Source organism: Carcharodon carcharias, chromosome 1, assembly GCF_017639515.1.
Source record: "Carcharodon carcharias isolate sCarCar2 chromosome 1, sCarCar2.pri, whole genome shotgun sequence".
NCBI classification, from domain to species: Eukaryota; Metazoa; Chordata; class Chondrichthyes; order Lamniformes; family Lamnidae; genus Carcharodon; species Carcharodon carcharias.
The window spans coordinates 148759909-148782465 of record NC_054467.1 but is presented as its reverse complement, the minus strand read 5'-3'; the positions used below and the strand labels follow the sequence as shown (position 1 = coordinate 148782465).

General features: G+C 42.7%; 1 protein-coding gene across 1 annotated transcript in view; it reads left to right on the top strand.

Moving 5' to 3' along the window:
- The window catches only part of txk (TXK tyrosine kinase), a 72603-nt gene that overhangs the window by 47468 nt on the left and 2578 nt on the right, over positions 1-22557 (top strand). The window contains exons 12-14 of the mRNA XM_041191733.1: positions 7483-7547; positions 11288-11406; positions 17253-17410. Coding sequence (XP_041047667.1) covers positions 7483-7547; positions 11288-11406; positions 17253-17410 — 342 coding nt within the window. The remainder of the gene's footprint in view (positions 1-7482; positions 7548-11287; positions 11407-17252; positions 17411-22557) is intronic.

The window sequence follows — 22557 nt, the reverse complement described above, 5'->3', positions numbered from 1 at the left end:
CAAGAACACAAGAACTAGAAGCAGGATAAGGCCATCTGGCCTCTCATGCCTGCTCTACCATTTGATAAGATCATGGCTGATCTGATTGTGGCCTCAACTCCACTTTCCTGTCTGTGCCCCATAACTCTTATTGCATTGTCGATTAAAAATGTATCTAACTCAGCCTTGAATATTTTCAATGACCCAGCCTCCACTGGTCTTTGGGGAAGAGAATTCCACAAACTAATGACCCTCTGAGAAAAACATTTCTCTGTCACTGCCTTAAATGGCGGATCCCTAATTTTTAAACGGTGTCCCCTGGTTCTACACTCCCCCACAAGGAGAAACATCCGCTTAGTATCCACCGTGTCAAGTCCTCTCAGGATCTTATATGTTTCAATAAGATCACCTCTCATTCTTCTGAACTCAATGGATATATGTCCAATCTTTCCTCATAACATAACCCTTTTATCCCAGGAATCAGTCACATGAACCTTCTCTGAACTGCTTCAAATGCAATTATTTTCTTTCTTAAGTAAGGAGACCAAAACTTTACACAGTACACCAGATGTGGTCTCACTAAGGCCTGTACAGCTTTAGCAACACTTCCCTACTTTTATATTCCATCCCCCTTGCAATCAACGCCAACATTTCACTTGCCTTCCTAATCACTTGCTGTACCTGCATACTAACTTCTTGTGATTCATATACTAGGACTTGTTTTTTTGGAAAAATATACTTTATTCATAAAATATCTTCAACTATATTCCACTGTGACACTGTCACATGAGTTGCGACATGTCCATCACTTTGAATTAAACTTTGATTAAATTTTTAAAAACCTACATGAAACCTCATCTCGCCCATGGATGAGGTTTCATGCTTTCTCTGAAGCCCGCCAGGGCTCTCGGCCTGCTCACCAACCATAAGTTTTAAATACTTCAACTAATTTTAAAATGGCCTCAATTGGCCATTGACAGGTCGGCGGGTGCACAGCTGATTCGGATGCACCCCCTCCAACCTGAAAATTGAAATGACGTGGGGTGACGTTGGGAGTTCCACTCAGCGCATCCCATGTCATGTTATGCATCGGCAAGCAGGCCCTGCCTCCTGGCCAAACTCAATATCCTGCCCATAAGGCTATTACAGAGCTCTTTTAGACAACATATATGAATATACACAGGTCATGTGATTAAAGATTACGTCTCTGAGGTGGATTTCTAATTTGGTTAGAGCAACATAGCTCTACCACTTGAGATTCTCCCACTGGATTGACATGATCAGGAACAGCAGCATCAGGTACATCCTTAGAAAGTGGCAGTTCAAGGTTAGGCACTTCAACAGAAACATCAGAAATGTCTATTCTAGGTCAATCTGCCACCTCAGGGATTATAGGTTCGACATCAATTCCAAGCAGAATAGCTGCTTGTTGGCATGTCTCTCTACTCCTTAGATGGTCCACATGTTTTCGAACAATCTGATCTTCCACTTCCACTTGGAATGACAAGGGTCCAGTTTCAGAGACAATTAAACCAGGAATCCAACTGGTTCCAAAATTCCGCATGAAAACTGTATCTCCCACAGTAAATCTTCAAGCTTTGCTATGAATACCGTGATTCAATTTTTGATTACTCTGATTCTTCTCTACCTTCCCCTCTAAGCTTGGAAACACCAGATTTAACCTTGTACGTAAGCAGCATTTCAGATGGCATTGAACCCATAGTTGCATGAAGAGTTGTACTATAATTGAGAAGAAAATGTGAAAGTTGAGTTTGTAGAGTACCTTCAGATAACTTCTTCATTCCCGATTTGAAAGTTTGCACCGCACCGCTCTTTCAGCTAACCCATTTGATGAGGGATGATGTGGCGCTGTTTTAATATACTTAATTCCATTTAAACTCATGAATCTCTGAAATTCTGTACTAGTGAAGATTAGTCACCGATTAGTGACCGACTTCCAGTAGGCCATGTATGCTAAAACATTGGCACAGCTTTTTAATAGTTGCACACGATGTCGGTGATCTAACTTCATACATATCCATTCCTTAGAATGTGCATCGATGATCAATAAAAACATGGTACCTAAAAAATGGACCTACATAGTCTATATGTGGTCTAACCCAGGGTGACCAGGCCACTCCCATGGATGCAGTGGAGCTTCTGTTGTTGCTGACACTGGAGACAGTGCTTGACCATGTTTTCAATGTCACTGTCAATGCCTGGCCATCAGACAGCTGCATGCAAGCATCTTCATCTTCAAATACCTGGATGTGCACTGTGAAGCTCTGTCAAGATTGATTCTCCTCCTTGTGAAGGGACGACAACTCTTTCTCCCCACAACAAGATTCTATCTTGACAACTTAACTCTGTTTTATGGGTGTGGAATGGTCTTATCTCTTCAGTCACTGATGAATTCGACCATCCTTGCAATATCTGGTCTTGGACATTCAATCCTGGTTTGGATCGAAAACTGGATCTCGGTATGTCCAATTTCTAGTTTGCTTCACACACACAAGCGAAGAGTCCAAAAATTTCAGCACAAGCACAACTTCTTATGGTACAGGAGCATGTACAATGCTATCTGGTAACAGAAGATGACTGAGTGTGTGCATATGCAATATGCACGCCAGGATGGTGCATAAAGGTACGCTCATACGCTGATAATATCAAAGCCCAATGTTGAATTCTTGCTGAGGAGGAATGGCTTTATCCTCACTGAATAAACCCATTAATGATTTATGGTCCGACACTATGGTGAAATGTCACCCATGCAGATGCTGATGGAATTTCTTCATTCTGAATACTACTGATAAACCTTCCTTTTCAAGTTGTGAATACCCCTTCTTGCCTGCAGAGGGGGTTCTGTAGATATAGCCGATTGGCCTTTCAGAACCATCTTCCATCCTAGAAACATAGAAAATAGGAGCAGGATTAGGTCATTCAGCCCTTCGAGCCTGCTCCACTATTCAATATGATCATGACTGACCCTTTATCTCAACACCATACTCCTGCTCTCTCCCCATGTCCCTTGACGCCTTTCGAGTCCAGAAATCTATCTATTTCCTTCTTAAATATATTCAGTGGCTTGGCCTCCACAGCCCCCAATGGTCGAGAATTCCAAAGGTTCACCACCCTCTGAGTGAAGAAGTTTCTCCTGATCTCGGTCCTAAATGGCCTACCCTGTATTCTGAGATTGTGACCCCTTGTTCAAGACACCCACAACCAGAGGAAACATCATCCCTGCATCCAGTCTGTCCATCCCTGTCAGAATTTTATACCTTTCAATGAGATCTCCTCTCAGTCTTCTAAACTCCAGTGGATACAGGCCCATCTGGCCCAATCTCTCCTCATATGATAATCCTGTCATCCCAGGAATCAGTCTGGTGAACCTTTGCTGCACTCCCTCTATGACAAGAATAACCTTTCTTCAGCAAGGAGACCAAAACTGCACACAATACTCCAGGTGTGGTCTCACAAAGGTCCTGTATAGCTGCGTGATAACACAGCTCCCACATTGTAAGGAGATACATCACAGGTTAATATTAATTCTTTTGAAGGTCATAATGTACTAGTTGACATGATGAATGTAGTAGCTTCTTAACTTTTATGAAGGCTCCTTCTTGTTGCGAATTCCATGAAAAAGAATGGTTCTTTTTCAATAGTAAGTGTAAAGGTGCTAACACTTGACATGTTTGGCAAGAAATGACCATAATAATTTATCACTCCCAAAAAAGACTTGAGTTTAGTGACACTGGAAGGAGAGGGTGCCTCTTTGATTGCCCTGACTTTCTCCTCTACTCTAATGCAACTCCTTGGCATCCACTTGGTGACCCAAGTAAGTGATTTCTGGCACTTGCAATGTACATTTTTCTTTCTTCAACTGTACACCAGCTTCCAAAATTCTTCTTAAAACCTATTCTAAGTTGCCCAAATGTTCAGCTTCCGTTGACCCTGTGATCAGGACATCACCCAGGTATACTACCACTCACGGAAGTCCGAGCAATAAATATTCCATGGCCCTTTGGAAGATTGTACATGCAGATGGTACTCCAAGGGGTAGGATTGTATATTAATACAGGCCCTTGTGCATGTTGATAGTTATAAACCCTCCAGATATGCTGTCCAGCTCTAGCTGTTGGTATGCATGGCTCATGTCCAGTTTGGTGTGGACTTTGCTCCAGCTAACTTTGCATGCAAGTTTTCTATCCTCAAGATAGGATATTTATCTAGTTTGGCCTTGTTCACAGTCAATTTGTAGTCCCCACAAACGTGGATATTTTGATCAGGTTTCATCACAGGGACTATGGTCGCTACCCATTCTGAAAATTGGACTGGCTGGATTATGCCCAGCTTCTCTAAGCGGCACAATTCTGCACCCACCTTCTCCTTTAGGGTATAAGGCTCAGGTCTGGCCTTAAAGAACCAGGGTGTTACCTCGAATCGACCTATATTTTTGCTTGTAAGCCTTTTATCTTTCCCAAATCGTCACGAAGTACACTATCGTATTTCCTTAACAGCTCAGGAATTCCTCCTGTTCTCACCTGAAATATTTCTGACCAGTTGAGCTTAATTTTTATGTAACCAATCGCAGCCCTGAAGACCAGGCCCTTCACCTGTCACTACATTCACTGGCAGCTGGGTTGTCTGTTGCCTGTAGGACACAGGTGCTGTGGCGATGCCCTTTGCCTGTATTGACTCTCCAGTGTACATCTTCAGCTAAGCCGTGGTTTGCTCCAGATTCAGTGTCTGTGTACCTCCATTTAGATATTTAAATGTGTGTTCCCCCACCACTGTGATCAAGGCTCCCGTGTCTACGTCCGTGACTAGAGGATTTCTATTTACTTGAAGGGTGACGGTTATGGGTTCAGTTTTTACTGCTTTGACATTGTATAGGGAACACATATCAGTATCGGCAGCTTCTGGTTCAGTTATATTGGTCATATATATATCATCTTGGTCTGCTGTCTGATGGGCTGTCTCGATTTTGCCCTGCATTGCTTTATTACGTACCCATTTTTGTGGCAGTAATAGTATTCTGCATCCTTGAATCTGCAGGTGTCTGGTATGTGGTTACCACCACATCTGTAGCAGATTAACTTCGGAGTCTTTTCACTAGGCGTTTTCATTTTTCAAGCAGCAGAGACTGTCTCACTTCGGTGCTGTCTCTCTGGCTTTCACACCACACCCAGCGTTAGGTTCCCTTCCCAACTGAGGAACAGTGCCATGTTGCACATTCTGTAAAGCCTGTGAGTCTCTCGCAGCACTTTCCATTGCTAGTGCTATTTCCACTTCAAATCGATGTTAACTTCTGTAAGTAAATGGCACTGAATGGCATCGTCGTGAATGCCACAAATCAACACATCCTGCAACATATCATTGAGTGTATATCCGTAGTCGCAGTGCTCAGTCAACTGCTTCAACTTTGCTATATAAATTCCGATGGACTCTCCTGGGGCCTTTACTCTGGATTTAAACTTAAACATTTGCATTATTACCAATGGCTTCGGTTGAAAATGCGCCTTTCTGAGGTCTACTCATTGTTAAAAGATTTAGAATTGGCCACGTTCGGGACCATCAGATCGCAAATGAGGATATATGTCTTGCTACAACATACACTTAAAAGGGTCGCTTTCTGCTTCTTCTTTGCAATTATTCCATGTGCCACAAAATAAAAACCTAGGTGCTCTGTGTACTGGCTCCAGTCTTCCATGGAAGCTTCTTAAGGGTCGATTCTGCCGAAGAGTGGCATGAATGAGTGAGCATACTTTTCTTTCTTTCCTTAAGAACTGATGTACTCACATTCACGAGGCGAGGTGCAATATCGGAGCTATTTTACCCTTATCACCAAATGTAATGAATTTGATGTACTGGACAGGTTTCTTACTTGAATCAGATAACTTAATTACAGAGCTCTTTTAGAAGCTGCATGCTTGAACCAGGTCCACGTTTAGAAAGCTCCACCCCTCGGATTACCTGCACTTAGAGCTCATTCGTCAGTATAGGCACGTGACACCTAAAGGCAGTAGGAAAGGTTGCAATCACTAACAGGTCCCAGCACTGATCCCTGTGGCACTCCACTCGTCACATCTCGCCAACCCGAAAATGATCCATTTATCCCTACTATGTTTCCTGTTAGCTAATCAATCTTCTAACAATGCTAATATGTTACCCCCTACAACCTGAGCTCTTATTTTGAGTAGTAATCTTTGATGTGGCATCTTATTGAATGCCTTCTGGAAATGCCTTTAGAAAGATTACACTAAGGACAAGCCCCAGAACTTTGTAAATGTTTGGAAAAACTGAGCTCTTGAAAAAGCATTGAATTTGTCTAGCTATGAGAAAGAAGAACATAGCAGTATCTAATGGGTTATGTTAACGAAGAAAAAAGAGTTTTTGTGCCTGTGAACTATTAAATTGCAGTCAGATAGATTTTCCTGTTCCTACACCTGCTACATTATACCACCCAGGCAAAACACATAGAACAAAATCAAATGATGAGGATCACATGTCTGTAAGGGAGGCCCTCTTGCTGATTTTCCATCCATTAATTTAAATGAATGAGAAATTCTCTGAGCTCCCATCTGGGCATGTGTTTCTTCCTGTCCTTTTCTCTTTGTGCCCTGTAAGTACAAGCAACCCAGATATATGAGCAGGAAAATATGGCCCAAAATGCCCATCATCACCATGTCAAACATGCAAAATTTGAATGAAAGTACAGTTATTGCATACCAATAGCTTGCAGTACAGCATTATTTCAGGAAAATATTGATGTGATACTGTTCCAAATTCCTCATTTGTATTTAATTTACAGTTCCAGAAAACATATGGCTTACAGCGGTACACAAACATATACTTTGAAATATTTTCAAAGCAAAATCTAAGGATACCATTCCTGAACTAAGAAGAGTTGCCAGCTTCAATAAGATTCTTTTTTCATTAAAAAATTAAAGCATATTTTAGCAGTAAAACACAAGGAGAAAGAGCCTTCAATATTTAAATATGTCTTGGCCATTCCATCTTATATAGCAATTAAAATGATGCCTTTGGCACGATTTTTCAGAAACCAACTTAAATCTATGAATGATACCTAATAGGTATCTATAACTGTGCAGCAAATTATAAAACTGCCAGTTCTCTTCGCTGGTTGAGTTGCAGGTGCATGAAAAAATACAAAGCCAGCTGTTAGGTCCACTGTTCTTTAAAACAATACTCAATATGCACTAGATTCTCCTTTCAGTTCAAGTTCGTATATTTTAAGGTCAAAAGGTTGTGGGTTCAAGCCCCACTACAAAACTTGAGCACATAATCTCAGCTCACACTTTAGTGCAGTACTGAAGGAGTGCTGCACTATTAGCGGTGCAGTCCTTGGATGAAATTTATAAGCCATTGTATGCAAGTGTCATAGTAGCTATTGTAATACAGATTTAACTGCTTTAACAAAGTATAAATCTGTTAATCCACATGGAATTAATCTCTTGCCTTGTTATTTCTTCTTATAACTAGGCTGCAAGAAACTGCTTAGTGGGTGACAAGAATGTTGTGAAAGTATCTGATTTTGGAATGGCAAGGTAATTTGTTTCTCAAAAATGGATTTGAAAATTTAATTTAAAATTTCTTTAAGATTACCATTGTTAATTGAACGTTAACTGACACTATTTCATATTCTTGGGGTCTTCATGGTACCTTTGTTAGGGAGTAATCTCAACAAGGATTTCATAAATTGCTGAAATGCAGTAATTTTGTGGTCATCTGAAGCATGAGGTGGGATTGTTGTTCTCTTACATACATTTGTTTTATAGTGTTCATAAAATAGAAATCAAATTTTGTTTTGTCATCAGTTTCATTGGGCAATGTGTTTCATGTATTTTTTCATGTAATTTTATCCTTGTTTGATGATTACAATTATGGAATTACTGCATGCTTTTCCAGCAAGGTAGAGTGCCTTAAACTAGCAACCTAGGGACCGAGGCCGTGCCAGATTTCGGATCTTGCCAGTTTTTGGACAGTTTGGGTTGGGCAGTTTGGTCTGAATTGGGTCAGGTCAAGAGTTGATTGAACCACTTGGAGTGTGGGTAAAGGTAGGCGTGCAAAGTCGACAACTAGTTGGCGCACCATTGTGCCAATGCAGCACCTAGCTCAATAAGCCGGTAAGTTATTTTACTCATCTAACACCAATAAAAATTCATACATGACTGCTTAAAAGATTGCTTGGCTTTCAAACATCACCAGGTTTAGGATAGCTGGATTTGGGAAATGAATGGGTGGAAATAATACTTGATACAGTAAATTATCAGCTGATAAAAATATCCATTATAAACAAACTAGCTGCTTACCTTTCAACTGAGCAAGACAGTTTGTGACCCACCAAGTCACTTACATGTTTTACAGGTATTGATTTACTAGACACCTTTTGGCCTAAAAACATATTGCAAAACAATAGCCCAGAAATTCAAGCATACTGAAAATGGGAGGGCTGGAGACAGGGTGCCTGCTCATGTGTTCCCAGGAAACACGTTAAATTTGGGCTGGAGCCTCACTCAATTGATTGAGTTGTGTAGCCAGCGCTATTCATGCTAGTCATTGGCCGTATGCCTGATTTGTTTCATATTTCCCTTTGCAACACCTTGGCACCTTTCACTATCTTAAAGGTATTATATAAATGCAAGTTGTTGTTCTTGTATATGCTGTTTATTCATAATAAAGTACACATACCCATCTCTGGTCACTCAATGGTTTACTCTCAGATGTGCTGTCTGTCTGTAAATGTAGATGCTGATGCAGGCAGATGTAGACTGGATGTTATTTTGAAAGCCTCCTTCCTGAGAAACTTTTCAGCTATGGGTAACCTGAAGGTAATAGGTGTTCATGATGATATAATTGCTGGCTGCTATGGGTTCAGAACATCAGTGCCAAAAGCAAACTACAAATTATTGTAAAGTAATAAGATTTGTAAGCTTAATGATAATGCCAGCTCAAAGGAGTAACCTGATCAGCTCTGGTCTACTAACATTTAGTAGAAAATAACGACTGTGCAGTTGCTGATTTTGTGAAAGAAAGTGACTTCTGTACCACATAACATAACAATAGAGGAACAAGAGCCTAGAATAGTTTTTACTTGTTCTTGTTCTGGCAAAGCCACATTTATTGTGCATTCCTTTATGACACGAGAAGGTGCTGGTCGAACTTCTCCTTGAGCTGTTGCCAACCCCTTGTCCCACAAAAGTGTTTAGATAGAAAATTCCAGGATCTTGAAACAATGACAATGAAGAAGCTGTCAGGATTGTATGTTACTTGGAGGCAGTCTTGGGAGTGCTGGTGTTCTTACGATGGTGTTGATCTTGTCTTTCCTGTAGTAAAGTTTGTGGAACTGAGAGGTGCTGTCAAAATAACCTTCATGAGTTGAGTACATGCTGTAGATAGTGCACACTGTGGCCACAGCACCAGTGATGGAAAGGTAGGCATTGAGTTCAGGTGTGCTCCCCATCTCCCAACTCCACAGTTTTCCTCCCAACCTCCTGTTGCCTGTTCCAACCCTCTCCTGCATCTTACCTGATGGCCATTGCCTTTGAGGCAGATGACCTGAAATTCATTTATCTGGAGGGGATAAGGTATCTGTGGAGGTGATGGCACGCTTCAAAGATATAGGTGAGGTCTACAGTCCAATTTCGTGCCTACCTTGGATCTCTCTGTTTGAGTGGGCAGAGTGGTTAAGCCAGAACAATTTCTGCTCCAATTTGTCTGTCATAGATAAGTTGATGAGGATGAGGTGGGCAATGTCACACAAATACTTAACATGAGCATGTTAAACATGTCTCAGTATAATATAAATGAAGACAAATAATTGTTGAAAATAAACTAGATATTGTTCTATTTGAAAATAGTATAAGAATTTGATGCAAGTCCCTTAAGAGCTTGTACAATAATGCCTCATACTGTTTCTACAAGTTGGAAACAACACTTCATTGGTAGATTCAACTCCACCAACTCAACACATTCTTAAATTCCTTCTCCAAAAAGAAATCAAATTGTCTCTTGAACCTACTTATTCTACTTTGTTTCCTTCAGTAGAGATAACAATAGCCTGTTTCGTACATAAGTACAAAAATAAAGTCATTTATTAGACATCCTGCCATTGAATTCCCAGTTATCCACTGTAACTTAGGCAGAAGGTCAGTGAAAACCCTGGACAAATTACTGAAACATTGGCTAGTGCAGGGATATGATTAATTTAAAGGGAATTTGGGACCGACAAAAGGAAAGAAATCAAGGCCAGGATTTTTCAGTCGTCATGTGAGGGCGGGCCGACATGCCGGCATGTAAAATAATGCACGGTGAGGTCGGGCGTGTGTCCTGATGTCATCGCACTGTCTCATGATGTTTCATTTGACGTTCGTGCACCGGAGTCGGCTGCATGCCCGCCGATATTTAGAAGTCCTATTAAGGCCATTAAGGAAGTAATTAAGGTCAACTTTACGCTGCCCATCCAACGGGAAGGCGAAAATGCCAAGCGGCCTTTACATTTTTTAGGAAACCTCATCCATGAGCAGGATGAGGATTCCTAAAGCTTTTATGAATTAAATTTTAAAAATTTCTGAAATATAAAAACATGTCCCACCTCATGTGACATGTGAAGCAGCTCCTTGACGTGTGACATGTGAAGCAGCAGATTGAAGCGCTCTTTCGCATGCATGCGCATGCAAGAGCGCTGGCCCCGCCTCTCCCTCCTCCCCTCACCCACACAGGTGGCGCTGAGCGCTACCGCTCGCACCTTAATTGGCCTGCCCATGTAAAATGGCGGCGCGGAGCCGATCACGCACAGCATTCGGCTCCGTGACCGCCCCTGCCTGTTCCAGCCGAGCCCACCTGACACGGAAAAAATTCAGGCCCAAGTCTGTAAAGGGTGGAACAACATCAGATGAAATGTATTATATGAATATGGTTGTAGGATCTGTACATTGGTGACATTATTTGGCATGTTGTTTCTGTATGTTATCAAAATAGCTAAAGGTGAGATTGTAAGATATTTGTTGATGTTAGCACTTGGCAGTCAACATACCAAGATTAATGACATTAGTAACTTGCTTTGCCTCTTAATAATTTTGCTCAATCTGTATTAAACTAAACAAATTATTTTCATATTAAGTGTCAGGACTGTGCACTTAGAGACACCACAACTGAAAAGTGTAATTTGGAAAAGAATGATTCAAGTTTCAGATATAACCTGATCTGATATGTAACTGATTTCCTTTCCAAACAATTTTTCTTGTCAGTTAAACATCTTTAAAATGCGCTGATGTCCATTTTCTAGATATGTCCTTGATGATGAATACACCAGCTCAACAGGTTCCAAGTTTCCAGTCAAATGGTCACCCCCTGAGGTCTTCCACTTTTCTAAATTCAGCAGCAAATCAGATGTCTGGTCATTTGGTAAGATATTTCTTATTTATTCAAGAAGTTTGTGGGATTAAAATTCTTCAGAGCACTAAATATTTTTAAAGGCTGGTTGGCATGTGAGACACAAAGCTCTGAGTTTTTGTGATGAATGCATAGAAATATAATTTGCTTTCCCTATTGCTTAGCAGTCAATTGATACCTATTCTTTTCTGCTGGTCACTGTACTGGAATGGGTGGGGAATCTTGGGACCAGTCCTTAAGTATCCATGTAGCATGGCTGGGGGCTTCAGGACTGGCCCAAAGTTAAGACTTTTTTTATTTTCTTATTATTTTAAATGCCTCCTTAGCCTATGTAACTGATTGGCCGCAGCTCTTTCATTTTTAGACGCCCCCATTGCTGCCGTGTGACTATGATTGTAGGATCCTTGAATGTTAGGGATTTACATGGTATTCCTAACATCAAGTGTTGCTAAGGTGCAAATGACTATTAGTGCATATTATTACACCTTGCTATGCTTTTCAATCCTTTACACTATGTGCATTTGCATTTCAATGGACATGTCACTTGTCCCCATCACTTTGTTTTTCTGGTGGAAAATCTCAAAGAGTTGGCATGCCTCCGCCAGAAAATGTTGCTGGAAGCTCAATACAAACAAGGTCCAATTTGTAGGCCAGCTTGTGTGGCTATTGTGGGGGATAAGATCGATTTAAAAGATAAAGGCCAAAATTTAAGATCGATTTAAAGGAAATCTGGGACCTATAAAAGGAAATAAATCAAGTATGTAATGGGGAGAACAGCATCAGATGGAATGTGGTTGTAGGACCTATGCACCTGTGACATTATTTGGCATGCTTTTTCTGTATCTTATCAAAATACTTAAAGGAGCATTTGAAAGTGATCTGTTGATGTTAGAACTTGGCAGTCAAAATACTAAGATATTGTGTCGCATCAATTAAACAAGCAGTACAATGCTGAACTCTATTGCCAGGTCAGCAGGACATCATGGGAAAGCTGTATAACTCTCAGTTTAGCCTTTATCTTGATCATCAAGACAAGAGAAACATTTAAACCTTGGAGATAATTCAAATGGGGCATAGGATTGGTCTCTACCACACTAACAACTTACACATATTCACAATAAAATAAAAACAAAATGCTGGAAACACTCAACAAGGCAGGCAGCATCTCAAGAGAAAGAAAATCATTAACTCTATTTCTCGCTCCGCTGATTTTGATTGACCTCTGAGTGTTTCCAACATTTTCTGTCTTTAGTTCAGATATCCAGAATCCACGATGTTTTGCTTTTATATCATTTCTTGTCTCGTGTTATAGGACCCAAGCTACGAGGTTAGATTGGAAGGAGAAATTGGATTTCTTTAATCTCAAAAGAAGACAATCCTTTTTGGATGTTATATTCTGGATTATATTAAAGTTGTGTTGTGTGGCATGTCCACCAGGCTAAATGGGATAGACTCATATAGATTCAGAACTGATCCAGTAGCTTAAAACTGGGCATCTATGAGGTGCTGTGGGCCATCAACAGCAGCAGAATTGCATTCAACTACTATCTGTAACCTCATGGCCTGGTATATCCCTCATTCTACCATTGCCATCAAGCCAGGGATCAACTTTGGTTGAATGAGGAGTGCAGGACATCATGCCAGGGCAGTGCCAAGCATTGTTAAAAATGAGGTGCCAACCTGATGAAGCTACAATGAAAGACTACATGCATGCAGGACAGTGCAAGCAGCATGCTATAGACCAAGTTAATCAATGCCACAACCAATGGATCAGATCAGAGTTCCGCTGTCCTGCCGCATCCAGTTGTGAATGGTGGTGGACAATTAAGCAGCTAAGCAAACATATCCAAACACATCCCCATCTCAATAATAGGGGAGGCCAGGGCAACAGTGCAAAAGACAAGGCTGAAGCATTTGCATCCATCTTCAGGCAGTAATGTCGCATGGATGATCTATCTCAGTCTTCTCTTAATGTCTGCGCCATCATAGATGCCAACCTTTAGGCAGTTCGATTCACCCCACATGTGATAGAGCAAAGGCAATGGGCTCTGGCAATATTCCACCTGTATTACTGTAGCCAACCTGTTCCAGTCCAGCTACAACACTGGAATCTACCTGATAATGTGGAAAATTGTCCACAAACAGCAGGACAAATCCGTAGGCTAATTAGTGCCTCTTTAGTCTACTCTCAATTATCAGCAAAGTGATGGAATGTGTTCAAGACAGTGCTATTGTGACACTTAATCAGCAATAGCCTGCTCATCGATGTTCAATTTTGGTTCTGCCGAAGTCACACAGTTCCAGTCCTCATGGCAACCTTGGTCCAAACATAGACAAAAGAGCTGAATTCCAGTGGTGGGGTGAAAGTGACTGCCTGAGATCAAGACAACATTTGATTGAGTGTGGCACCAAGGAGCACTTACAAAACTGAAGTTGATGGGAATTGGGGAAAAACTCCACAGCTTGGAGTCATGCCAAGCACCAAGGAAGATGGTTCAGGTTGTTAGAGGCCATTCACCTCAGTCCTAGAACATCACTGCAGGAGTTCCTCAGGGTAGTGTCCAGGCCCAACTATCTTCATCAGTGACCTTCCATTCAATATAACATCAGAAGTGGAGGTGTTGGCTGATGCTTGCACAATGTTCAGCACCATTCGCGCCTCCTCAGATACTGAAGCAGTCCATGTCCAAATGCAGCAAGACCTGGACAATATCCAGACTTGGGCTTACAACTGACAAGTAACATTCATACCACACAAGTGCCAGGCAATGACCATCTCCAACAAGAGAGAAACTAACCATCGCCCCTTGACGTTCAATGGCATTACCATCACTGAATCCCCCACTATTAACATCCTGGGGGTTACTATTGACCAGAAACTGAACTGGACTAGCCATATGAATACTGTGGCTACAAGAGTGGGTCAGAGACTAGGAACCCTGTGACAGGTAACTCACCTCCTGACTCCCCAAAGCCTGTCTACAATCTACAAGGCACAAGTCAGGAGTGTGATGGAATACTCCCTACTTGCCTGGATGAGTGCAGCTCCCATAACACTCAAGAAGCTTGACAACATCCAGGACAAAGCAGCCCGCTTGATTGGCACCCCATCCACAAGCATTCACTCCCTCCACCACTGACGCACAATAGCAGCAGTGTGCACCATCTACAAGATGCACTGCAGGAATTCACCAAGGCTGCTTAGACAGCACCTTCCAAACTCATAAAACAAAAACAGAATTACCTGGAAAAACTCAGCAGGTCTGGCAGCATCGGCGGAGAAAAGAGTTGACGTTTCGAGTCCTCATGACCCTTCGACAGAACTTGAGTTCGAGTCCAGGAAAGAGCTGAAATATAAGCTGGTTTAAGGTGTGTGTTTGGGGGGCGGAGAGATAGAGAGACAGAGAGGTGGAGGGGGGGGTGTGGTTGTAGGGACAAACAAGCAGTGATAGAAGCAGATCATCAAAAGATGTCAACGACAATAGTACAATAGAACACATAGGTGTTAAAGTTAAAGTTGGTGTTATTATCTAAACGAATGTGCTAATTAAGAATGGATGGTAGGGCACTCAAGGTATAGCTCTAGTGGGGATTTTTTTATCATGGAAATAGGTGGGAAAAGGAAAATCTTTAAAATTTATTGGAAAAAAAAAGGAAGGGGGAAACAGAAAGGGGGTGGGGAAGGGGGATGGGAGAGGGAGCTCACAACCTAAAGTTGTTGAATTCAATATTCAGTCCGGAAGGCTGTAAAGTCCCTAGTCGGAAGATGAGGTGTTGTTCCTCCAGTTTGCGTTGGGCTTCACTGGAACAATGCAGCAAGCCAAGGACAGACATGTGGGCAAGAGAGCAGGGTGGAGTGTTAAAATGGCAAGCGACAGGGAGGTTTGGGTCATTCTTGCGGACAGACCGCAGGTGTTCTGCAAAGCGGTCGCCCAGTTTACGTTTGGTCTCTCCAATGTAGAGGAGACCACATTGGGAGCAACGAATGCAGTAGACTAAGTTGGGGGAAATGCAAGTGAAATGCTGCTTCACTTGAAAGGAGTGTTTGGGTCCTTGGACGGTGAGGAGAGAGGAAGTGAAGGGGCAGGTGTTGCATCTTTTGCGTGGGCATGGGGTTGTGCCATAGGAGGGGGTTGAGGAGTAGGGGGTGATGGAGGAGTGGACCAGGGTGTCCCGGAGGGAGCGATCCCTACGGAATGCCGATAAGGGGGGTGAAGGGAAGATGTGTTTGGTGGTGGCATCATGCTGGAGTTGGCGGAAATGGCGGAGGATGATCCTTTGAATGCGGAGGCTGGTGGGGTGATAAGTGAGGACAAGGGAGACCCTATCATGTTTCTGGGAGGGAGGAGAAGGCGTGAGGGCGGATGCGCGGGAGATGGGCCGGACACGGTTGAGGGCCCTGTCAACGACCGTGGGTGGAAAACCTCGGTTAAGGAAGAAGGAGGACATGTCAGAGGAACTGTTTTTGAATGTAGCATCATCGGAACAGATGCGACGGAGGCGAAGGAACTGAGAGAATGGGATGGAGTCCTTACAGGAAGCGGGGTGTGGGGAGCTGTAGTCGAGATAGCTGTGGGAGTCGGTGGGTTTGTAATGGATATTGGTGGACAGTCTATCACCAGAGATTGAGACAGAGAGGTCAAGGAAGGGAAGGGAAGTGTCAGAGATGGACCACGTGAAAATGATGGAGGGGTGGAGATTGGAAGCAAAGTTAATACATTTTTCCAAGTCCTGACGAGAGCATGAAGCGGCACCGAAGTAATCATCGATGTACCGGAGAAAGAGTTGTGGAAGGGGGCCGGAGTAGGACTGGAACAAGGAATGTTCCACATACCCCATAAAGAGACAGGCATAGCTGGGGCCCATGCGGGTACCCATAGCCACACCTTTTATTTGGAGGAAGTGAGAGGAGTTGAAGGAGAAATTGTTCAGCGTGAGAACAAGTTCAGCCAGACGGAGGAGAGTAGTGGTGGATGGGGATTGTTCGGGCCTCTGTTCGAGGAAGAAGCTAAGGGCCCTCAGACCATCCTGGTGGGGGATGGAGGTGTAGAGGGATTGGACGTCCATGGTGAAGAGGAAGCGGTAGGGGCCAGGGAACTGGAAATTGTTGATGTGACGTAAGGTGTCAGAGGAATCACGGATGTAGGTGGGAAGGGACTGGACTAGGGGAGAGAGGAGGGAGTCAAGATAATGAGAAATGAGTTCTGTGGGGCAGGAGCAAGCTGAGACGATCGGTCTACCGGGGCAGTTCTGTTTGTGGATTTTCCAAACTCATGACCATTACCATTAGAAGGACAAGGGCAGCAGACACATGGGAACACCAACACCTGGAAGTTCCCCTCCAAATCACTCACCATCCTGACTTGGAAATATATTGTTGTTCCTCACTGTTGCTGGGTCAAAATCCTGGAACTCCTTTCCTAACTGCACTGTGGGTGTACCTACAGAACATGGACTGCAGTTGTTCAAGAAGGCAGCTCACCACCACCCTCTCAAAGGCAACTAGGGATGGGGAATAAATGCTGACCCAGCCAGCAGCGCTGACATCCAAAGAACAAATAAAAAGAAACTAAATGACATAGAAAAGTGATGAAACTCAGACATTGCTTCAGGTTAAGATAAGGCAATTTCACTGTGATCAAGGATTTAGGACTGATGTCAGGAAAACCTTCTTCAGGAGATCTAATTTTGGGCAGCTTTAACCCTCCCAGTTACTGTGCGCACTGCCTGCAAAGCATCAAGTGCAGATGAATTTTCACCCATCCCATTCTCCTACTTTAATTCTATTGGGATGAATTAAAATAGTTTTTTTGCTTAAATCCCTACTGATCCATGTTTAAATTTATTTTTTCTTTCAGGTGTTTTGATGTGGGAAGTTTTTACTGAGGGTAGAATGCCCTTTGAGAACAAATCAAATGCTGAGGTTGTCGATGAGATATCTCGAGGAGAACGGCTCTACCGACCGTCACTTGCTTCACCCACGGTGTATCAAATCATGTACAGCTGCTGGCATGAGGTTAGTTGCAACTGCAGTTATTTATACATACTATTTTCACCTTGTTACAACATGGTGTCACTTTGTGAGGCTGTGAGCTCTATGGCTAATAGGTTTTTGGATATGGTCACAAGGCAGCTTAAGGGAACACAAGCAGAGAGGGAATGTATAATCACCAGGCAGTCAAGAAGGACCAGGCAGATATTGCAGAAGTCCCGTGAGTGTATCTTGCTCTCCAACCAGTATTCAGTTCTAAATACTGATGGGAGCGATGGTTTATCTGGGGAGTGCAACTAGGGCCAAATCCACAACACCATGGGTGACTCAACTGTATAGGGGAGTGGTGGAGGCAGAAAGCAGATTGGAAAAGCAATAGTGATAAAGGATTCAATAGTAAGGGGAATGGATAGGCATTTTTGTGGCTGCAGATATGCTTCCAGGATGGTATGTTGTCTCCCTGGTACCAGAGTTCAGCATGTCACTGGGCAGATGCAGGAGGGAGGAGGTGAACAACCAGTAGTCATTCAGAGGTAGAAAAAGGGGTGAGATCCTGCAGACAGATTTGACTACTTACAAGCATGATCTCAAAGGTAATAATCTCCAGATTACTCCCAGGAACATAAATAAAACTTAACCTATAAAAATAGACAGATAGAGCAGATGAATGTGTGGCTGGGGAGAAGATGCAGGAGGGAGGACTTAAAATTGCTGGGACATTGGGACCATCTACAGTGCAGATGGGTTGCACCTGAACAGAGCCGGCAACATTGTCCTCACAGGGCAGTTTGCTATTGCTATTGGGGAGTGTTTGAACCAACTTGGCAGGGGAATGAGGACCAGGATGTGGCATGAGGAAAGATAAACAAGGTTACAAAGGATTCGGAGAAGCAGATAGCACCAGTGTAAGAAATAGGTAGTAGGTAAGGTCTGACTAAGAAGGAAGGTGTAAATTAGGGTCACTGTGTGCGTATGTAAATGCAAGAAGCATGATAAATAAGGTTGCTGAACTACAGGTGCAGATAGCCACGTGAGAATATGATGTTGCGGCAATAAGGAACAGGGCTGGGCACTAAATATTTCTGGATGCTAGCTGTTCAGGGAAGATAGGGATGGAAAGAAAGGAGGAGTGGTGACTGTAATGATTAAGGAGAATATTACAGTGTGGAGATAGAGGGTGCCCTGGAGGGGTCAAGGACTGAATCTATTTGGTTAGAGTTAAGAAACAAGAGATACTATTAAACTATTGGGTGTAATCTACAAGTCATCAATTAGTAGGAAAGATACAGAGGAGCAAGTCTGAGGGAAATGATAAAGGTGTAAAAACTATATAATAGTATTTGGTGGACTTTAAGTATCCTAATATAGACTGGGATAGTAATAGTGTAAAGGGCAGAGAGGAGCAAGAGTTTCTAGAGTAGGTTCAGGAGAATTTTCATGATTATGTTTCTAGCCCAATGAGGAAGGAAGCATTGCGGGCTCTGGTTGTAGGGAATGATATGGGTCAAGTGGATCAAGTGTCAATCAGGAACTCTTAGGAAACGGTGATCATAGGTTTAGGTTAGTTTAAAAGTTAGTGAATGGAGGGGTGGGCCAATTAGGGACAGAAAGAGGGGATCTATGCATCGAGGCAGAAGTCATGGCTGAAATTTTGTATTCTGTCTTTACCAAGGAAGAAGTTGCTACCAAAGTCATAGTGAGAGCAGAGGTAGTTGAAGTACTGCGTGGGCTAAAGATTAATAAAGAGGAGGTTTTTGGAAAGGTTAACTATGCTTAAAGTTAATAAGTCACAAGATCCAGATAGGTTGTATCCAAGGATGCTGATGGAAACTAGGGTGGAAATTGCAGAAGTTTTTTTTTCATTCACAGGAAGTGGGCTTTGCTGGCTTGGCCAGCATTTATTGCCCATCCCTAGTTGCTCTTGAGAAGGTGGTGGTGGGCTGCCTTCTTGAGCTGCTGTAGTACTGACAATAATCTTCCAATCCTCTTCAGATACAAGGTTAGTGCCAGAGGACTGGAGAACTGCAAATGTACATACTTGTTCAAAAAAAGGGTGTAAGGATAAACTCAGCAACTATCATCCAGTCGGTTTAACCTTGGTGGTGGGAAAGCTTTTAGAGACAATAATCCAGGACAAAACTAACTCACTTGGCCAAGTGTGGATTAATTAGGGAAAGCTAGCATGAATTTGTTAAAGGCACATCTTATTTAACCAACTTGTTTGAGTTTTTTGATGAGACAATGGAGGTGGTTGATGGGGGAAATGCAATTAATGTGCTCTATAGGGACTTGCAAAAGGAATTTGATTAAGTGCCACATAATAGACTTGCCAGAAAAGTTGAAGCCCATGGTAAAAAAGGGGCAATGGCAGCATGGATATGAAGTTGGTTTAGTGACAGAAAACAGATAGAAGTCGTGAATGGTTGTTTTTTTGGACTGGAGGACGGTATAAAGTGCAGTTTCCTGGGGGCAGTACTAGGACCATTGCTTTTATTGATATTTATTATTGACCTAGACATGCATGTGCAGAGCAAATTTCAAAATTTTCAGATGACACAAAACTTGGAAGTATTTTTAACTATAAGGAAGATAGTGATAGTCTTCAAGAGAACACCGACAGGCTGGTGGAATGGGGTGACAAATGACAGATGAAATTGAATGCAGAAAAGTGTGAAGTGGTACATTTTGGTAGGAAGAATGAGGAAAGACAATGCAAAATAAAGGATATGATTCTAAATAGGATCCAGGAACAGAGCGAGCTGGGGGTCATTGTGCATAAATCATTGAAGGTGGCAGGGCCGGTTGAGAAAGTGGTTATAAAGGCCAACCAAATCCTGAGTGTTGTAAAATGAGGCATAGAGTACGAGAGCAAGGCAGTTATGATGAGCCTTTATGCAACATTAATTCGGCTTCACCTGGAGTCTTGTGTCCAATTCTAGGCCACACTTTAGGAAGACAGTGAAGGTTTTAGAGAGAATGCAGAAAAGATTCATGAGAATGGTTCCTGGGTTGTGGGACTTCAGTTACGTGGTTAGATTGGAGAAGCTGGGGTTATTCTCCTCAGAGCCGAGAAGGTTGAGAGATGATTTGATAGAAGTGTTCAATATCATGTGGATAGGGTGAGGCAGTGGTGGGGGTCTAAGCAGACTTGATAGAAGGAAACTGTTCCCACTGTTCCCATTGGTGGAAGGGTCAGAAATCAGGAGACACTGATTTAAAGTAATTGGCAAAAGAACCAGCACTGAAATGGAGAAAAACTTCTTTATGCAGCAAGTGTTTAGGAGCTGGAATGCTCTGCCTGAGGGTGTGGAGAAGTTGGATACGGTCAGGACTTTCAAAAGGGAATTGGGTAAGCATCTGTAAAGAAAAAAAGTTGAGGGGCAACGGGAAAAAGACAGGTGTTTGGGATTAGCTGATTGCTCTTGCAGAGAACTGGCACTGGAACAGTGGGCTGAATGGCCTCATTCTGTGCTGTAACCATTCTTTGATACTATGGACAGAATCTACTGCCTGTCGGGCGCATCAGTTGGGAGTAGGTGAGGGCGAGCGTGGAGCCGATCACTGCCCGTGGTAGGCTATGTGCTGCCATTTTATGTGGGTGGGCCAATTAATGCCCACACAGCGTGGCGTGCACATGGTAGTGCTTAGTGCTACCTGTGTGGGTGGGGGGAGGATGGAGAGTCGGGGCCTGCGCTCTTTTGCACATGCGCGCAAAAGAGCACAGAAATCTCCCTGAGGCACGGAGCTGCCTCAGGGAGATTAAGTTCAAATTGAAAGTTTAAAAAAACGATAGATTGAAATTATTTAGACATGACCCCTCATGTGACAGTTTCACATGAGCTGGGACATGTTCATTAAAGGTGTAAAAAATATTTATTGATTAAATAAAACCTTCATGAAACCTCATCCTGCCCATGGATGAGGCTTCATGAAAAATGCAAAGTCCACTTGGGCTCTTCGCCTGCCTGCCAACCTTAAGGTTGGACGGGCAGCATTGATAATTAGTTCAACTGATTTATTAATGGCCTTAACAGGCCTTTGACAGTTTGGCGGTCGCATAGCCGACTCTGGTGCGTGCCTGATGAACAGAAGATCTGAATGGTGCGTGGTGACGTCAGGACGCACACCCAATGTCACCACGCGTCATTTTACACATTGGCGTGCAAGGCCCGCCACTGCATGCCGAAGAGAAAATTCTGCCCTATGATTCTATGATATTGACTCCATTCAGGTCATTATTGTCCCTCCATGTCTATTTGTAAATTTAATGTAGCAAATAATTAAATTATGGCTCTGGAATTCCTAGGTTTGGGTAGGATCAAAGAGAAGATTTCACGAGGGGACTGGGATTTGAAAAACAATCAGGTTTCATCTGGATTCTAGCTTAATAAAAGTGCCTCTTTAAAGGGGCATCAGTGGATCATTAACCTGCTTCCTAGTCGTTTGGTAGTACAGAGGCATGTCTAAGCTTTTAATGTTGCACTCATCAGGACACATCACAAAAATACCAATATAAGGGGAGAAAACATACTCAAGTTCTGTATATGAAGAGGGTACTGTACGTGAAGAGAATGGTTGGCAAGTGGCATTGCCATGGAAAATACACCAGTGTTGGTGATTGACAGTTAACTGCCAAGCATTGTTTGAGATTTAAACAAGCAGCTTCTTCCACTGAAAATTACAATGCAAAGACTTTCCAAGGTTTCTTCTTGGCTAATGGCCTAGTGCTACTTTGAAATTCCCACTAGTGGATTGAAGGGGTCACCAACGAAGCACCATTACAGGTTTCCCACCCCTAGCCACGAAAATGACCTTGTCCCTACAGGTTGGGATGGGGTATTGAATCACAGGATACAAAAAGATATAAAAGAACCATGGCAGTATTTGTCCTGATCCAATATTTATCCCTTATCCAAAACCTAAAAACAGATTATCTGATCATTATCACCTAGTTCTTTGTGGGAGCTTGGTATGTGCAAATTGGCTGTGCGTTTCCTACTTTATAACAGTGACTATAGTTCAAAAGTACTTCATTGCTCGTAAAAGACAACCTGAGATCGTGAAAGGCGCTATGTGAATGAAAACCTTTCTTTTTAACTGAATGTGATGAAGCTGGAATATTTTAATAGGTTGAGCAGTGAAACAATTAGTTGTTGGCAGCCTCAAACTCC